The 19,484-nt window shown below is 39.2% G+C and overlaps 1 protein-coding gene across 1 annotated transcript in view; it reads left to right on the top strand.

Moving 5' to 3' along the window:
- The window catches only part of EXOC4 (exocyst complex component 4), an 806,466-nt gene that overhangs the window by 350,662 nt on the left and 436,320 nt on the right, over window positions 1–19,484 (top strand). Inside the window, exon 10 of the mRNA XM_070787321.1 lies at window positions 13,923–14,019. Within this exon, the coding sequence (XP_070643422.1) occupies window positions 13,923–14,019 (97 nt within the window). The remainder of the gene's footprint in view (window positions 1–13,922; window positions 14,020–19,484) is intronic.

Here is a 19,484-nt window from a genome sequence, read left to right on the forward strand (position 1 = left end):
TACAGAGGGCTAACAAACACATAGAAAGATGCTCAACATCACTCATTATCAGAGAAATGCAAATCAAAACCACTGTTAGATACCATTTCACACCAGTCAGAATGGCTGCGATCCAATAGTCTATGAACAATAAATGCTGGAGAGGGTGTGGAGAAAAGGGAACCCTCTTACACTGTTGGTGGGAATGCAAAATAGTACAGCCACTATGGAGAACAGTGTGGAGATTCCTTAAAAAACTGGAAATAAAACTGCCTTATGATCCAGCAATCCCACTGCTGGGCATAGACACTGAGGAAACCAGAAGGGAAAGAGACACGTGTACCCCAATGTTCATCGCAGCACTGTTTATAATAGCCAGGACATGGAAGCAACCTAGATGTCCATCAGCAGATGAATGGATAAGAAAGCTGAGGTACATATACACAATGGAGTATTACTCAGCCATTAAAAAGAAAACATTTGAATCAGTTCTAATGACATGGATGAAACTGGAGCCTATTATACAGAGTGAAGTAAGCCAGAAGGAAAAACACCAATACAGTATAATAACGCATATATATGGAATTTAGAAAGATGGTAACAATAACCCTGTGTACGAGACAGCAAAAGAGACACTGATGTATAGAATAATCTTATGGACTCTATGGGAGAGGAAGAGGGTGGAAAGATTTGGGATAATGGCATTGAAACATGTAAATTATCATGTATGAAATGAGATGCCAGTCCAGGTTCGATGTACGATACTGGATGCTTGGGGCTAGTGCACTGGGACGACCCAGAGGGATGGTATTGGGAGGGAGGAGGGAGGAGGGTTCAGGATGGGGAACACATGTATACCAGTGGTGGATTCATTTTGATATTTGGCAAAACTAATACAATTATGTAAAGTTTAAAAATAAAATTTAAAAATAATATTTAAAAATATTACATGAACATTAGGGCATAGACTTTTTGGAAAACAGTCTGCTAGTTTCTCAAAATGTTAAACATAGATTTACCATATGATCCAGTGGTTCAAATTCTAGGTATATACTGAAGAGGAAATGTATGTCCACAGAAGACTTATCCATGGGTGTTCATAGTGACATTGTTCATAATGGCCAGAAAAGTGGAACTACCCACATGTTTATCTTGGTAAATATATATGTGTGGTATATACCTACAATGGAATAAATAGTCAGCCATAAAATGAAATGAAGTGCTATACTCATAAATGGGCTTCCCCATTGGCTCAGCGGTAAAGAATCTGCCTGCAATGCAGGAGCCGCAGGAGATGCAGGTTCGACCCCTGGGTCAGGAAGATCCCCTGGATGAGGGCGTGGCAACCCACTCTAGTGTTTCTTGTCTGGAGAATCCCATGGACAGAGGAGCCTGGCGGGCTGTGGTCCATAGAGTTGTAGATTCAGACACGCTGAAGCGACTTAGCACACATGACTGTTAAATTGTGCAGCGTGGACGAACTTTGAACACATTTTTCTAGGAAACCAGGGCCCCCAAAGGTAAGGTTGGAACTCCAGCTTACATACGCGAGAATCTCTGAGCTGGGTATACCTGACTAGCCACAAAAATATATATACTAGATGGAAGATAATTCAAACTAGAAGAACTGTTAAAGAGTGGAAAGAGAAAAAAAGAATCAATGCAGTCTCCTACTGTAGCCTTAAAATAAAGGGAGTTGGAAGATGATGTCACTAAGATAGGAATGCTCCTCACTGATGGTCAGTTAAAGTTCCCTTGTGCCTTATCGATCAACCATTAAAAAATCTGCATGCAGTGACTGTGGGTCCTTTGGTAATTGGCTCATACCTCACATTATGCTCTTCTTAGAGCACGCATCTCACACTCCATTCCAGAAGCAGTCAGGTCTGTTACTTTCTTTGACTTATGCTCATGAAGCGCTCCAGGTGAACACACTTTATAGATGGCTCAGGATGAGTTTAATAACCTTAAAAACTGTTGTTTCATTTCTCTGTGTTCCTTGTCATCCCAGCCTCCAAAACCTCTTCTCATTTATTGTTAGGAAGATAATTAAGGAACTGGTGTTTTTTTTTTTTTTTTCCCTCCTGTTTTAAACTAAGAGACCACCCGCCCAAATAATAGATTATTATAAATTTCACTTGTTACTTAGGAGCAAGAGTGTATTCAGTTCTTGAACTACAAAATGTGATTTTTTACTTTCTAGTAAGAATCATTTCATGATCTTTAACTGAAAATCTAGGCGAGATTGTCTTAACTTGAAGCAACACTCAGATGACTTCCTTGCTTCCCAGCAGCCTGCTCCTGGTGAAGTTTCCAGAAAATAAGTTAATGCAGTGCACAGTACTGTATTGTTCTTTGTGCTTCAAAACACATACTGTTTATCCTCACAATAACCCATCATTGGGCAGTCCCTTATTTACATGGTTCTTTCCCTACATGATACCTTATATACCTAGTGAGTGACTCTAGGTAGAACCCAAAAGGACTTCGCTTTTCCCTCTCTCAGGGATCTGGTCCTTGGAATTTCCTTTCTTTCTTTCATTTCTCATTCTTACCCCCAGTCAGTGACAGCCCATGCTTCTGACAGGGAAGAATGGCATCCTGAGAGATGCCATATCATCCCTTTTTCATTATAAGCTTTGAGGACCACAGAAATCTACCAGCATCACTTGCTTTTCTCACAGGGTTTGCCATGTTCATATTAAATTATAGGTGGTTGGAAGTCAGAGAAGGGAGGATGTTTTTCATGAGTATTAGCCCAGAGTTTATCCTCAGCATTTTCAAGGATTACAGAGGGCAAGAGAAATGGAGACAAGGGTATGGTATGATTGAAATGTACTAACAGTGAAAGTTAAATATTACCAAAAAAAAAAAAAATGTGAAATTAGAGATGTGTTAATTATCTGCTGCTGCTACTGCTGCTAAGTCGCTTCAGTCGTGTCCGACTCTGTGTGACCCCATAGATGGCAGCCCATCAGGCTCCCCCCACCCTGGGATTCTCCAGGCAAGAATACTGGAGTGGGTTGCCATTTCCTTCTAGATGGGGCAAATCCTTTCATGATGGACTATTATCGTATATGTTTTAAATATCTTATGGTGTTAAATGTATCTTAATAAAGATGAAAATAAAAAAGTATAGACACGGTTTTAAGTTAAAAAATAAAAACCTTCATTTGCATATTAGGACTGCTGATTTATTGTGAGACCTTTGAGACCCTTTCATCTTCCCCTTTTCATTTGTTGCTAAACTTAAAAATACACAAGACAATATATGGGCCTTAAATGAATAGACATGTAGAACTGACCTGTAGTAACAGTTAAAAATAATAATAATAAAAAGCACCAACAGCAGCAAGGAAGGCTTATGGGAATTGTTTGCTTAAAAGGAGAAACATTTTAAAAAAAATGAGCTTCTATCTGTGTTTAGGCATTAATACAAGCAGACTGTACAAGTTCCGTCCTCAAAGGTGTCAACCCTTTCTTGTCTTTCTCCCTTCATGTCCCTGGACCTCCAAGGAGCCATCAGGAGTAGTTTGAGTTTGGAGGGGTTATGATATCCTCTACTGGCTAGTCCAGAGAGAGGGGGGAAAAGTAGAATTCCAATTCTTGTTGTATCAGAAAGTGTTATTTCTGGCCTCAGTTGAACCATTAAATGCCTTTCCCCTGAAACATTTTCTGCATGATGGTTTTATCCATAGAATGTTGTTTTTCTTAAGCTTCACTTGCATTTTTGATCAAGAGGTTTCTTTGTGCAGTGACTTGGATAACCAACTGTGATATTTATGGTGTTGATTACATGGAAAATGCATTTTGTGTGTCAAGCTACTGTAAGACCAGGGTTGTTTGTTGTTTAATCAGTCGTTAAGTTGTGTCCAACTCTTTTGCAACCCCATGGACTGTGCACAAGGGCTTCCCAAGTGACTTAGTAAAACAGCCACCTACCAGTGCAGGAGACAGAAGAGACAGGGATTTGATCCCTGCATCAGGAAGATCCCCTGGAGGAGAAATGGCAACCCACTCCAGTGTCCTTGCCTGGAAAATTCCATGGACCGAGGAGCTTGGTGGGCTACAGTCCACGATATCATTGTTGTTCAGTTGCCAGTTCATGTCCACCTCTTTTGCAGGACCGTGGACTGCAGCCCACCAGGCTCCTTTGTCCAAGAGATTTCCCAGGCAAGAATACTGGAGTGGTTTGCCATTTCCTTCTCCAGGGCATTTTCTCAACCCAGGGATTGAACCCAAGTCAAAACCTGCATTGCAGGCAGAGTCTTTACCACTGAGTCACCAAGGAAGTCCCTAAAGAAAAAAAGTCAGGATTTGCTGTCCTGTGTCTCTCATCATCTACATCATTTGATTCAACCTGTGAGTTTCTTGGAACTATAAAATGTTAAGTACAGGGGACTTCCCTGGTGGTCCAGTGGTTACCAATCCACCTTGCAATGCAGGAAACGCAGGTTCGATCCCTGGTCGGGGAACTAAGATCCCATATGCCTGTGAGCAGCTGATCCCACGCACCACAACAAAAGATCCTGCATGACCCGAAGAAGGCCCCAACTTGCTGCAACTAAGACCTGACGCAGCCAACAAAGACCCTTTTAAAAAATATTTAAAACATCGTAGCATATATAGTTGGGAAAAAATTGAATTCTGGACTTAGCATGTGTGTGACCTTGAGCAAGACACATCTCCCAAGCCCCTTGCTGCTGCTGGTTTGACACTTCAGTCGTGTCTGACTTTCTGCGACCCTCTGGACTGTACACCGCCAGGCTCCTCTGTCCACGGGATTCTCCAGGCAAGAATACTGGAGTGAGTTATCTTACAGGGATACTATTATTACCCCTCCCTTGACCTTATTCCTACACCCTGTGTAATACTTTGTACCTGTCTTAATTGTGAACCATGTAACATTACAACTAGCTAGGAATAAAATATAATTGAGCAATGAAATATAGGCAAGTCATTGACATAACTTATGGTCGAAATAACTAATTTATTTCTATTTTGTAGATTATCTTCTACAAAAAGTATTTTAAATGAATATAGTTTTTTAGCACTTTGTTGAAACATGGATTCCTCACTGAGCATACTTCATGCAAAACACAACTGCTTGTTCCTGTGTGGTTTGTACATAGAATTCAGTCGGTCTGAAAGAAATATTCTTTATCATTTTCCATTTGCTTATTCATGTACTTTTTAATTGAAGTGTAGCTGGTTTACAATATTATGTTAGTTTCAGGCATAGTGGTAGTAATAGTGTTAGTTGCTCAGTTGTGTCCAACTCTTCGCTACCCCGTGGACTATAGTCCGCCAGGCTCCTCTGTCCATGGGATTCTCCAGGCAAGAATACTGGAGTGGGAGATGTTTGGAGAGAGTAACATGGAACTTACATTACCATATATAAAATAAACAGCCAATGGGAATCTGCTCTATGTCTCAGGAAACTCAAACAGGGGCTCTGTATCAAACTAGAGGGGTAGGATGGGAGGGAGGTTCAAAAAGGAGGGGATATATGTATACCTATGGCTGATTCATGTTGAGGTTTGATAGAAAACAACAAAATTCTGTAAAGCAATTATCCTTCAATAGAAAAATAAATAAAATTAAAAAAAAAATAAAGAATACTGGAGTTGGTTGCCATTCCCTTCTCCAGAGGATCTTCCTGACCCAGGAATTGAACCCAGGTCTCCTGCATTGCAGGCAGATTCTTTACTGTTTGAACTATAGGGAAGACCAAATTTCAGGCATATAGCCAAGCAGCTCATTTATATACATATATATTTTTTGAGATTATTTTTCATTATAGGCTGCTATGGGATATTGAATATAGTTTCCTGTGCTTATTCATGCGTTTATTTAATAAACATTTGCCAAGTGCCTATTACGTACCAGAAATTATTTTAGGAACAAGGGTTACATCTATGAACAATAGTCTGTAAAAAGTATTGTTGCTGATAATTATACACTAGGTAAGAGTTGAGTCTAAAAGATGATCCTTTCCTCCAAGTGGCTTATTGCCTGTATTTTCCTCCCAGACCCAATAACAGCAGAATATCATCACCAATCTTGATTTTCTTGACTTGTCCATAATGTAAGTCGTTTGAGGGTAAGGGTAAGTGTTTTATCTTTGTGTGCTTCTTAATCTAGCACTGAACATCAATCTCGTGTGCAGACCCTTGTTACAGGTTTGGTGGTGCTGGGAGCAGCAACAGCAGCATGAAGTCACAGAGGTAATTTGTGTTTTAAGAATAGGTACTTTCTAAAGGACTTAATCTTTTAAAAGCCCTCTTGTGACAGCTGTGAATTGAGAGAACTCTGAGACCATTCATCTGGCTCATAGAACCAATTTAAAACCCTATTTTTTAATGCAATCAGGAATTCCATATTTTTTGTACTGTATGCATTTTCATAATTCTTAGAAAGTATTTATGAAGCAAAATATTTGCTGTAAAAATGTTCCCCTTCCAGTCATAAAAAAGAATGAAGTAATGCCATTTGCAGCAACATGGATGCACCTAGAGATAAACATAGTAAGTGTAGTAGATCAGACAAAGACAAATATGTGATATCACTTATGTGTGGAATCTAGAAAAAAATGATACAGATGAACTTATTTGGCAAACAGAGACACTCACAGACACAGAAAACAAACTTTTGGTTACCATTCAGGATAGAGGGGTATCGGGGGCCGTGTTGGGAGAGGTAAATTAGGAGTTGGGATTAACATATACTTGTGTGTGTGCGTTCTCAGTTGTGTCCACCTCTTTTTGACCCCATGGAATTAGGAGTTGGGATTAACATATACTTCTGTGTGTGCGTTCTCAGTCGTGTCCACCTCTTTTTGACCCCATGGACTGTAGCCCTCCAGACTCCTTCGTCTATGGAATTTTCCAGGCAAGAATAGGGAGTGGGTTGCCATTTCTTATTCCGGAGGATCCTCCCGATCTAGGGAGTGAGCCCGCATCTCTTGCGTCTCCTGTGTTGGCAGGTGGATTATTTACCACCGCACCATCTGGGAAGCCCCAGCATATGCACACTACGTGTATAAATAGGCAAACACCAGGGACCTACTGTTGAGCACTGGGGGTGAGACTCAGTATCTTATAATAAACTATAATGGAAAACAATCCGAAAAAGCAACCCAGGGATCGAACCCAGGTCTCCCGCATTGCAGGTGGATTCTTTACCAGCTGAGCCATAAGGGAAGCCCGCAAAAGTGTGTGTATATGTATTTGTATAACTGAATCACTTTCCTGTACACTTGAAACTAACATAAGATTCTAAATTATATTTCAATTTTTTTTTTTTTAAGTTAACTTTCACTGTGGTTCTTTTGTATGTGGAAAGGCCAACTTTAAGTCCAGAACACATTAAAAATGTCAGGTGAGGCATACTGTTTGCTGTGGCTCAGCAAAAATGGCTATCTAATTCTATACTATTTTCGTCTAATCTCTTGGCACAGAGCATTTATCATTTTGACATCTATACATTTAATGTTGATTTTTAAAAAGTTACTTATTTGGTTGCACTGGGTCTTCCTGGCTGCATGAAGGCTTTCTCTTGCTGTGGTGAGCGGGGGCTACTCTTTTGCACAGGCTTCTCTCGTTGCAGTGCATGGGCTCCAGAGTGTTCGGGCTTCAGTAGTCGCAGCAGAGGGGCTCTGTAGCACAGGTGCAGTGGTCGGTTGCTCGGGCTTCGTTGCTCCCAGGTGTGTGGTGTCTTCCTGGACTGGGGATTGAACTCATCCATAGTCCCTGCATTGACAGGTGGATTCTTATCCATTGTGCCACCAGAAAGTCCTAATACTGATTGTTTTTAGTTGAAAAATGAAGAGAAAGACTGGTTTTCTTCTGTCAGGCTGTAAGTATTCTTAGTAATCGTTTCAAACTTTCAGTGCAATGCTGTTGACTCCAAATAAAGACAAACATGTTTTTATTGATCTCACAAATGATACTGACTAGTACAGTATTGCCTAAAGGATCATGGATAATACTTTTTTAATTTGAACCTTTTGTCCTTTTAGTGTATGTTCCTGTGAGTGTGTGATCATTTAGATCCTTATCTGCTTAGTAATTCTAAAGGGAAAAGTAGATAATTGTTTATTTGAGATGTACCAGCTGTCAGACACTGTACTGAATGCCCTGGAGTACGTTATCCTACTTCTTAAATCTCTGAAAAAGTTTATTGCAATCTTTGTTTTATAAATGTGAAAGCTGACGCTCCGAAAATTTGAGTGTTCTTGTCACCCTTACACTAGTAGTAGGTAGATATCTGGAGTCGGACACAAATCTTTTTGCTTCTTCCCATTGTACCATAGTCCTCTCTGTAGGAACCTTTCTTTCCCTTTCTTTTTGAGATCTTGGTTTTCTATTTTATTAACATGACTATGTTTATTATAAACTACATCAAATTCTAGCTGAGAAGAAGTTTGGGAGCTAATGACTTATAAGTAGATGGATTCTTAAAGAAGGGCCTAGCTAAGAAGCTATCATCCTGAAGTCACTGGGTGGCCCTGGCACCTTTTGCCGGCCAGCCACTGTCCTGCCTGTTAGGACCAAGATCTATGATGAGGGCATCTCGCCCCCTTCATTCTGCAGAATATGTATTCTACTTGTAGTACGGTTGTCAGTTCCCCGGCCTCTGCAGCCATCCATCATCTCTCCGCGTTTTCCCTGGTGCCTGTCACCTGGCCTGTGACAGTGGGGATTACACTGTGAGCATAATGAATGAAGGGGAAGGATATGCTCTGCCCTTCAACCCGTTTTTCTCAGGTTTGAGCAATATGTTCCCCAAGGAAGTTCATGACAACGGCTCCCAGCTTGCTTGATGACCAGAAGGCATGTGAGGAGAGGTGGTAGGTTGTGTTTCTCGTTCAGAATATTGAAAGCTAAACGTCAGAGGCGAGAGACTCACAGACAACACGGTTCTTTGGCTATGGCCTTTACTTTTGGTTCTGATAGCTTTATTTTCAAGACTATTTTCACCAGGTTTGTGCTGTTTATTAGTAATTTAGTAAGCTCGATTTCTCCACTGTGAGTCTCAGTGAACTCCAGGAGTTGGTGATGGACAGGGAGGCCTGGCGTGCTGCGATTCATGGGGTTGCAAAGAGTCGGACATGACTGAGTGACTGATCTGATCTGATCTGAAGCTAGATTTGGACTTGTAGCCTGTAAAGAGGAAATCACATCAAATACAGTGTTAAGGCACTTGGTGATGAACCTGGAAAAGTCTACAGAAGACCTATAGATGAAATTTTGGTTGTCGGAGGAGGTGGGGGTGGGGGGGATTTTTCTGTTCTCTTTTTCTTTTCAATTCTGCCCAGTCTTTACTTTTTGATTAGTTTAACCGTACTGTGTGAATCAGGATAGTCTTTATGTAACTAACAGGGATTTAGAGGAATTGAAGCAGTCGTCTCTTGATGTATTGTCCTCATGCCTAGTATTGTCACATGTATAGTCACAGTGAACTCTTCTTCGCACTGACATGTCCAGTGGCTCCAGTGCCTTGTTTTTGGTGTCACATCTTTATGCGTGTTCCTCATATGATGGTCATCAACAAATGTTGATTAGGCACACCTACCTTATAGCACTTTGGGGATACAGAGAAGATTGCTGACATGTGTTATGTTCTTGGCAGTTTATGAAGGACTTGCACATAATACTTTCTCATCTAATTCTGATAACATACTACTAAGTTAGGGCATTGTTTCTCCTTCATTCATTCAACAAATATATTTTTTGTAGGTACTTTCTGGGATGTTAACATTCCACAAAGGGAAAAGGTGGCATTAGAATCAGAAAACAGATGACAGTGACAAGAGACTCACGTTAAGGTTACATGATCTATTTTACAGAAAGTCACTGCTGGACTTCCATGGAGGTCCAGGGGTTAGACTCTGCGCTTCCAGTGCAGGGGGTGTGGGTTCCATCCCAGGTTGGGGAACTAAGATTCCACATGTCACAGAGTGCTGCCCCCCACCCGCCAGAAAAAGTCACACGGTAATCCAAGTCTGTGCCCCGACTAGTAATGCTGAAGAAGCTGAACGGTTCTATGAAGACCTACAAGACCTTTTAGAACTAACACCCAAAAAAGATGTCCTTTTCATTATAGGGGACTGGAATGCCAAAGTAGGAAGTCAAGAAACACCTAGGGTAACAGGCATATTTGGTCTTGATGCACTGGGATGACCCAGAGGGATGGTATGGGGAGGGAGGTGGGAGGGGTGTTCAGGATGGGGAACACGTGTACACCCATGGCGGATTCATGTTGATGTATGGCAAAACCAATACAATATTGTAAAGTAATTAGCCTCCAATTAAAATAAATACATTTATATTAAAAAAAATTCTCCAAGCCAGGCTTCAGCAATACATGAACTGTGAACTTCCAGATGTTCAAGCTGGTTTTAGAAAAGGCAGAGGAACCAGAGATCAAATTGCCAACATCCACTGGATCATCGAAAAAGCAAGAGAGTTCCAGAAAAACATCTATTTCTGCTTTATTGACTATGCCAAAGCCTTTGACTGTGTGGATCACAATAAACTAAAATTCTGAAAGAGATGGTAATACCAGACCACCTGACCTGCCTCTTGAGAGATCTGTATGCAGGTCAGGAAGCAACAGTTAGAACTAGACATGGAACAACAGATGGGTTCCAATTAGGAAAAGGATTATGTCAAGGCTGTATATTGTCACCCTGCTTATTTAACTTATATGCAGAGTACATCATGAGAAATGCTGGACTGGAGGAAGCACAAGCTGGCATCAAGATTGCCGGGAGAAATATCAATATGCAGATGACACCACCCTTATGGCAGAAAGTGAAGAGGAACTCAAAAGCCTCTTGATGAAAGTGAAAGGAGAGTGAAAAAGTTGGCTTAAAATTCAACATTCAGAAAACTAAGATCATGGCATCTGGTCCCATCACTTCATGGGAAATAGATGGGGAAACAGTGGCTGGCTATTTTTTTGGGCTCCAAAATCACTGCAGATGGTGATTGCAGCCATGAAATTAAAAGACGCTTGCTCCTTGGAAGGAAAGTTATGACCATCCTAAACAGCATATTCAAAAGCAGAGACATTAATTTGCCAACAAAGGTCCGTCTAGTCAAGGCTATGATTTTTCCAGTGGTCGTGTATGGATGTAAGAATTAGACTATAAAGAAAGCTGAGTGCCAGAGTATTGATGCTTTTGAACTGTGGTGTTGGAGAAGATTCTTGAGAGTCCCTTGGAGTACAAGGAGATCCACGCAGTCCATCCTGAGGGAAATCAGTCCTGAGTGTTCATTAGAAGGGCTGATGTTCAAGCTGAAACTCCAGTACTTTGGCCACTTGATGAGAAGAGCTGACTCATTTGAAAAGACCCTGATACTGGGAAAGATTTAGGGCAGGAGGAAAAGGGGACGACAGAGGATGAGATGGTTGGATGGCATCACCGACTCAACAGACATGAGTTTGAGTAAACTCCGGGAGTTGGTGATGGACAGGAAGGCCTGACGTGCTTTGGTCCATGGGGTTGCAAAGAGTTGGACATGACTGAGGGACTGAACTGAAGTGAATGGCATTGTAAACATCAGGAGAGGGGCATTTGACAGTTTGGGCTATACCTCCTGGGCCCTAAAGGAATGGTAGGAGACAAGCAGTCTCCCTAGATACAGCCCACTGTGGGCTGAGGCCTTGAGGTAGTCATCGTACAATGTGTTCAGTGTCCGTGAAGATGCTGGTTTGAAGCTGTGTTAATCAGGCCTGTGTGTAATTATTGAGTATCTAAAATCAGAAAGCTTCAGAGTTCTTAGAAACCGTTAGAGATCATGCAGTCCACTCATAGTTGTCCCTTTAAGATACGCTCATAACTCATATTGAGTAGATTAGTGCGTTATTTTCTGTAGATTTATTTGTTTCATAGGAAGTCGTTTGAATCATTGATGTTGTTCCTAGAGTGCAGAATTTAACCTGGTTTCTTCTGCGCATGTGCACGTTTCCTTGGTGATTCAATTATGACTTGGTTTTATGATCTTGAGAAGTATTAATAAAGATATTTTTATTCTGTGGGGTTTTTTTTTTTTTGGTCTGTAACCAAATCATATGAAGTTTAGAGGAGGATTTTTATTATAGGACTAGTGTTTGTTGTAACGTTGATTCTCTCCTTTTGTTTCACTTTTAACCAAGCAAAATCATTGACTTAGCAGAGCAGTGATATCTCCAATGCAAATATAATAATGGATTTTTTTCCCAAATGAGAACAAAAAGCTCATGATTTTGAATCAAGAGCTGTACGTGTCATTATATTTTCTGTATTTCTTAAGAAAAACCATTCTTTGATCCGTTGGTGGAAATAGCTGATTCAAATGGGATTTGTCTAAACTCTGATGCCTCTGGGAAGTCTTGATGATCCAGGCTTTAGATTTCTTAAGCTTCACATGTTTTTATCAGTCAATTTCTAAGATACCTCAGAGACCATTAAAACAGATAATAAATCAGGTGAGGTTTAGTTATGTTTGGTATCATGAAAAGAACTATAATTAAAAAGAAGCTGTTTAATTCAGAAAAAAAGAAATGCAATATTGTGTGTGTAGATTGTTAGGGTTTTGAAAAAGTCTATTAAATAGCAGCTACCTTCCCTATCTAGAGTTCTGATACTATTATGAAATAATATATGTAAGCAAATGGAAGGTGAAATACCACTTCCACTTTTCTACTGATAGAAGGCAGACTGGAAGTGTAAGCTAGTTTGAGAGCAAAATGAGTTTGCTTGCTGAACATCAGAATTAGACGAATTTGCTTGCTTAGAGAAGGTGCTGGACCACTTCATCCTTCTCTGACAAGGTAGGACCTTTTATTTGCTAAACTTAGTGAGACAATGCTGACCTTGTACAGGCATTCTGATTTCTGAAGTGAAATAAGAATGTTGCTAAGCTGTGCATGCCCAGCCTTTTCTTCTGTTTTACCAAAGGAGTTTACTCCCCCAGAGTGAATGAAAGATGGAGAGAGGCCAGAGATTACTTTAATTGAGCTTCATTTTAATGCAAAGAAACAGGAATAGTGATCTGGGGGACATTTCTCCCAGCACCCCTCGATGTACATTTGTCACACTGTAAACTCTGAAGTTAGGGTATATCTTCAATTAATGACGTCTTAATGGCTGTTAACTGGAAAATAGTCATAATGAGTTGTTTTTGCCTCAGTATGTGTGAGCTGAGTGGTTATTCTTCACATCTTAACCCTTCAGTGTTTCAGTCAGTGAACCTGTTAAGGAATATATGAGGAAAGAGTATGAAATTTGGTTGGTATAAGAACACCTTCTCTTTAAACCTTCTAATAGCATTAAGAACTTATCAACATTAAACCTTGCAGAATGGGTATCAGCAGTTTGAAGTTAAATACTGGATGTACTCAAATATTAATAAAGTCTTAAATTTATTTATAAATTATTTGACCTAGTTTTGTAATTTAAACTATAAAGAACCTTCAATAAGAAAAAGAAAATTCTATGTAATAAGGAAGCATTGTATACTTTAGTTAGCAGGATTTCTTTTTTCTTATTGTTGCTTCTAACAGTAGTGTATCTTAAAACTACTGGGGTTTTAGATTTGGTGAAATAGGCTTGGTTAGGTTCATATGGGCCTCTGCTCCAACCTTTGCAGCCTTACCTAGACCAGCCTGAGTGGTCCTCCTTCCTTCCTCTGAACTGTGCTGTCAAAGGTTGACACTGAAACAGTATTTCTTACTGTGCTTCCGTGTTCTCCAAAGTGAAAAATGCTATTCCATTGCTTATTTCACGAGGAAGACTGGATCAAGTCATTCATAACAATTTAGTAAATATTAAAGTCAGCTGTTTTCAAAGTTGATATTCCTTATGATAGTATAACATCCATCAGATAGGCTTTTTTTTTTTTTTTCTAAGTTCCTATAAGCTAATCTCTTCTCTTTTGCTTTTTTTCTGAAAGGGGGTCCTGATGACAACTTAATTGAAGGTGGAGGAACAAAATTTGTTTGCAAACCTGGAGCCAGGAACATTACCGTCATATTCCATCCATTATTAAGGTAAGTCAAATCCTATGTACTTACTGAAGATCAATATTTTCATTATTTATGCTGATATACTGAATGCCAGTAGGTCTGTCAGCATTGAAACAAATCATAAAAAGACCTTGTTGCATTTTATAGGGCCTCACAATCAAAGTTTGTCAATAGAAAAATAATGTTAACCCTACTAAGTAGCTACTTAGTGTCGAGAGTAATACTTCATAAATATGTTTATTTGATTTTCTTTCTTTCCCATTTCCTGTCCCTCTCCTTGTTACCATCCCTCTCTTTTCCTCCTTAACTGTTTCAGGATTGGCAAAACCCATGGAGAAATCTAACCTGTCACTTGTTTTTGTAAATAGGTTTTTATTGGCACAGTCATGCTTATCCATTTATGTATTTGCCCATGGCTGGGGCACTAGGTACAGAGTTGCATATTTAAAACAGAATCCATATGCCTCACAAAGCTTAAAATATTTTCTTACTGGCCCTTTACGGGAAACAATTGCAGACCCATGATCTGTCTCACTGATTTAAACTAATGACTCAGATATCCTTTGAGAATTAGCAGTTCTCTGAACAAATACGACTTACGAAAACTGAAAAGCATTATATCAATCAATATGGTTTTAAATATTGGAAGATAAAACTTGATGAGTAGAATGAAACCTATCACAATGCTCAGTTTATTGTGATAATGTGATTTAAGAAAATAAGAATCTGTGATACTTCCATTTAAAAAACTTACAAGAACTTCCCTTGGTGGTTCAGTGGATTCTGCACTTCCAATACAGTGGTTATAGGTTAAATCCCTGGTTGGGGAACTGAGATTCCACAATGCTGTGGGAAATATATAGTGTCAATTAATTTATATAATTCATTATATGCTGTGTGTGTGTATATATATAAATATATATATACATATATATATTAAGTGCAACATTTAGAATTCTAAATTAACTATCATATATATCAACTGACTTTAGTAATTAGTTTAGGACTTAACGCTTTTCCAATTACAATTGATTTCTACTTAGTCAGTGTTCCTAATTGTTAGGAAAATGAGAAGATAGCTTAATCGTTATAGGCATCTTCTGACCTAGTTCAAACACCATAATTTACTGCTAAGTATACTGTTACTTCAATAAATGTAATCCTAATATTTACATTTGTTTTTAACAATGGAAGAAATCTTTGGGAAGTTTCATTAGCAGTATTGTCACTTTTCAAGAGTTTTTTTATTTTTCCCATAAACTTATTTTTTTCTTTTTAAACATGAAGTTAGAATAAAAAGTGTATATACTTATTTCACACTAAGTAATACATTTCTGGTAAAATATTGGTAGGGTTGAATGTATTCCTGACAATTCTTTTTTTTCTTACTATTTTATTTATGTTGCTTCACTAGAGAGTTGTTTTATAGCTTGATTATACTTTTACCAGTGTAATTCACTTGTTTAGTCTCTACTTTCATAAAGTAGTTTAATTGATTATTGATTAGAACTAGGGAGAATTTTGTTGCATAACGCAAATAGTTAATTATTTTTTCTCTGTGTAACTCTTAGTGGAAGTCACAAGACTGTTAAGTGGTCTACAAGCTGACTTAATTCCTTCCTAAGCAAATGATCATTATAGACTTTAAATTAGCCTTTGGGTCAGATTTTAACCTTGCTTCTCATGGTTCCATGGGCTTTTGGAACTTCAAATGACTAAGATCTTTTAGTGTTGTTGGTTTTTTGTTTTTTTAATTTTTGCTTTTACACTTCAGCATTGGCTGATTACTGAATTTATTGTTCCTTCTAAAGTTTACAAGTTTATGAGAGTTCTCTGGTGGCCTAGTAGTGAGGATTATGGCTTCCACTGCTATGACTCAGGTTCAGTTCCTGGTCAGGGAGCTGAGATCTTGCAAGCCCTGCAGTGTGGCCAAAAAAATAAAGAAGTTTAAAATTTTAGTTTCAACAGTGAGAAGAATCAGTGTGCATCATCTTGCTAGTATATTTTACTTTGATAATTATCATAAATCATGTATCCTGTAGTCATTCATGTATTCATTTTTGTTGTTCAGTCACTAAGTGGTGTCTGATTCTTTGCTACCCTGTGGACTACAACACACCAGGCTTCCTCGTCCTTCACTATCTCTGGGAATTTGCTCAAATTCATGTCCGTTCAGTTGATCATGCCATCCAACCATTTCATCCTCTGCTGCCCCCTTCTCTTCTTGCCCTCAATCTTTCTTAGCATCAGGGTCTTTTCCAGTGAGTGGGTTCTTTGCATCAGGTGACCAAAGTATTGGAGCTTCAGTTTCAGCATCAGTCCTTCCAATGAATATTCAGGGTTGATTTCCTTTAGGATGGACTGGTTTGATCTCTGTGCTTTCCAAGGGACTCTGAAGAGTATTCTCCAGCAGCACAATGCTAAAGCATCAATTCTTTAGCATTCAGCCTTCTTTATGGTCCAACTCTCACGTCCATACATGACTGCTGGAAAAACCATAGCTTGAACTATACAGACCTTTGTAGGCAAACTGATGTCTCTGCTTTTTAATACACTGTCTAGATTTGCCATAGCTTTTCTTCCAAGAAGCAAGCATCTTAATTTTGGGGCTACAGTCAGTGTCTACAGTGATTTTGGAACCCAATAAAAGAAAATCTGTCAGTTTCTACTTTTTCCCTATTTGCCTCGAAGTGATGCCAGATGTGAAGTGGGACCGAATGCCATATTCTTAGTTTTTGAATATTGAGTTTTAATCCAGCTTTTTCACTCTCCTCTTTTACCCTCATCAAGAGGCTCTTTAGTTCTCTTTGCTCTCTGACATTAGAATGGTATCATCTGGATATCTCAGGTTGTTGATATTTCTCCCTGCAACCTTGATTCCAGCTTGCAAGTCATCTAGCCCGGTATTTAGCATGATGTACGCTGCATATAAGTTAAATAACAGGGTGACAGTATATAGCCTTGATGTACTCCTTTCCCAATTTGGACCTAGTCCATTGTTCCATGTCTAGTTCTGTTGCTTTTTGACCTGAATATAGTTTTTGCAGGAGACAGGTAAGATAGTCTCATATTCCCATCACTTTAAGAATTTTCCCACAGCTTTTTGTGATCCACACAGTCAAAGGCTTTAGTGCAGTCAATGAAGCAAAAGTAGATGTTTTTATGGAATTCTCTTACTTTTTCCGTGATCCAGTGGGTGTTGGCAATTTGATCTCTGGTTCCTCTGCCTTTTCTAAATCCAGCTTGAACATCTGGAAGTCCTCAGTTCACATACTGTTGATGCCTAGCTTGAAGGATTTTGACAACTATCTTGCTAGCATGTGAAATGAGGTAATTGTAACATAGTTTGAACATTCTATGGCATTGTCTTTCTTTGGGATTAGAATGAAAACTGACTTTTTCCAATCCTGTGGCCACTACTGAGTTTTCAAATTTGCTGATATATTGAGTGCAGCACTTTAACAGCATCATCTTTTAGGATCTGAAGTAGCTCGATTGGAATTCCATCCCTTCCACTAGCTTTGTTTATAGGTTTGAATACTAAGGCCCACTTGACTTCATACTCCAGGGTGTCTGGCTCTAGGTGAGTGATCACACCGTGGTGGTTATCTGGGTCGTTAAGACCTTTTTGTATAGTTCTGTAGTTCTTCTTGCCACCTCTTCTTAATGTCTTCTGCTTCTTTTCGATCCTTGCTGTTTCTGTTCTTTATTTGCCCATGCTTGCATTACTCAGCCTAATAAGACATTGTGTGCAATTAAACCCTGAATGTAGGCTTTTAATGGTGAGAGGTCATATAATCAGTTTTTCTGCCTGTGGGTCTAAAATGAACAAAAGCATATTGAAATAAAAAGATTTCTAGCCATGCCTAGGTAGATTCTGAGATACTTTGACCAAAATATAAACCTAAAAACTAATAGGACTTATATCTGCCTCCCACCACCCCCTCTCCCAACCATTCCCACTGAGATATTTGTTATTTTTTGTTTCTCTGGAAACATTTAACCAGAATGGATGAATTCGCTCTAATAAACTGGTTTTATTTAAAGGCATTGAATTGGGGGAACGGAAGGAAGATACATTAATGTTGAGTGGCATGTTGCCCTTCTTTTGTCTAGGTCTGCCAAGCATTTATATTTTTTCTAAAATTTATATTTTTGAGTAATTACATTATGTTAATTATTAACCATCATGTAAATATTAATAAAATTTAAAGTAAAGTGAAGTCACTCAGTCACGCCAGACTCTGTGTGACCCCATGTACTGTAGCCTGCCAGGCTCCTCTGTCCATGGGATTTTCCCAGCAAGAATACTGGAGTGGGTTGCATTTCCATTACCAAAAAAGTGTGTATTTTATTGAGGTATTAACCACAGTTTGCTATAGAGTAATAAGTTTCAGTTATAATTAATATATAATCTAACTATTTCAGGAACTTTGAAATTACTTTGTGGCTGCTGTTTGGGAGGGGGTGGGGGAGGGAGTGAGAATTTATTTTTCCCTATCTATTTTTAAAATTTCTTATTATTCTTTATTCTCTAAAAGCAGATTATATTGTACCTGAGATTTGTTAGTGGGCTTCCCTGCTGGCTCAGTGTTAAAGAACCCGCCTACAACTGCAGGAGATGCAGGAGACTTGGGTTTAATTCCTGGATCCAGAAGATTCCCCTGGAGTAGGAAGTGGCAACTGGCTCCAGTATTCTTGCCTGGGAATTCACATGGACAGAGGAGCCTGGGGGGCTACAGTTCACAGGATCTCAAGAGTTGGACATGACTTAGTGACTAAGCAACAAGGACAAGGTCTGTTAGTGCAATTTTTTCTTATAGCAAAAAAAATGGGTGAAGATAGAGTTATTACTTGAAGAACTGACTGTAGCCATCGAACTGAAGTATTTAGAAAACAGTCTAAAGCTTTACCTCTCTGCTGCTGCTGCTAAGTCACTTCAGTCGTGTCCAACTCTGTGCAACCCCATAGACGGCAGCCCACCAAGCTCCCCCGTCCCTGGGATTCTCCAGGCAAGAACACTGGGGTGGGCTGCCTTTGCCTGTCTACTGCATGCATTTATTATTGCATGCATTCTGGAATAATTAGGCACATTAGTGTGGCTTGCTACTAATGTGTCTCTAATGAAAACAAAAATATGCATTTGATTTTTGTATTCACCATCTCATCTCTGTGTATAAGTTTTTGGTTTTAAAGGTGGAATCATCAAAGAAAGGTGGTGGATTTTAATGCTAGTGCATCATCATTTGAGAAACTGAAATTCCAAATGTTTAGAGCCAGTCAGACATGAGAACTCAGGAGTTCAAAGAAGTCTTCTCATTGTGTCCTCACATAGCCCCTTCCCCTTCTAACTAGGGCCCTGGTCCTGTTGTATTAGGGACTCACCCTTATGAAATCATCTTTTCTTATTTATCTACTGCAGAGAATATACATTAAATTTTGCCGTTAGAAGAAATTTGGGGACCTAATTTATTAACTGATTTATTTGG

This window comes from Bos indicus, chromosome 4 (genome assembly GCF_029378745.1).
Source record: "Bos indicus isolate NIAB-ARS_2022 breed Sahiwal x Tharparkar chromosome 4, NIAB-ARS_B.indTharparkar_mat_pri_1.0, whole genome shotgun sequence".
Taxonomy (NCBI): domain Eukaryota; kingdom Metazoa; phylum Chordata; class Mammalia; order Artiodactyla; family Bovidae; genus Bos; species Bos indicus.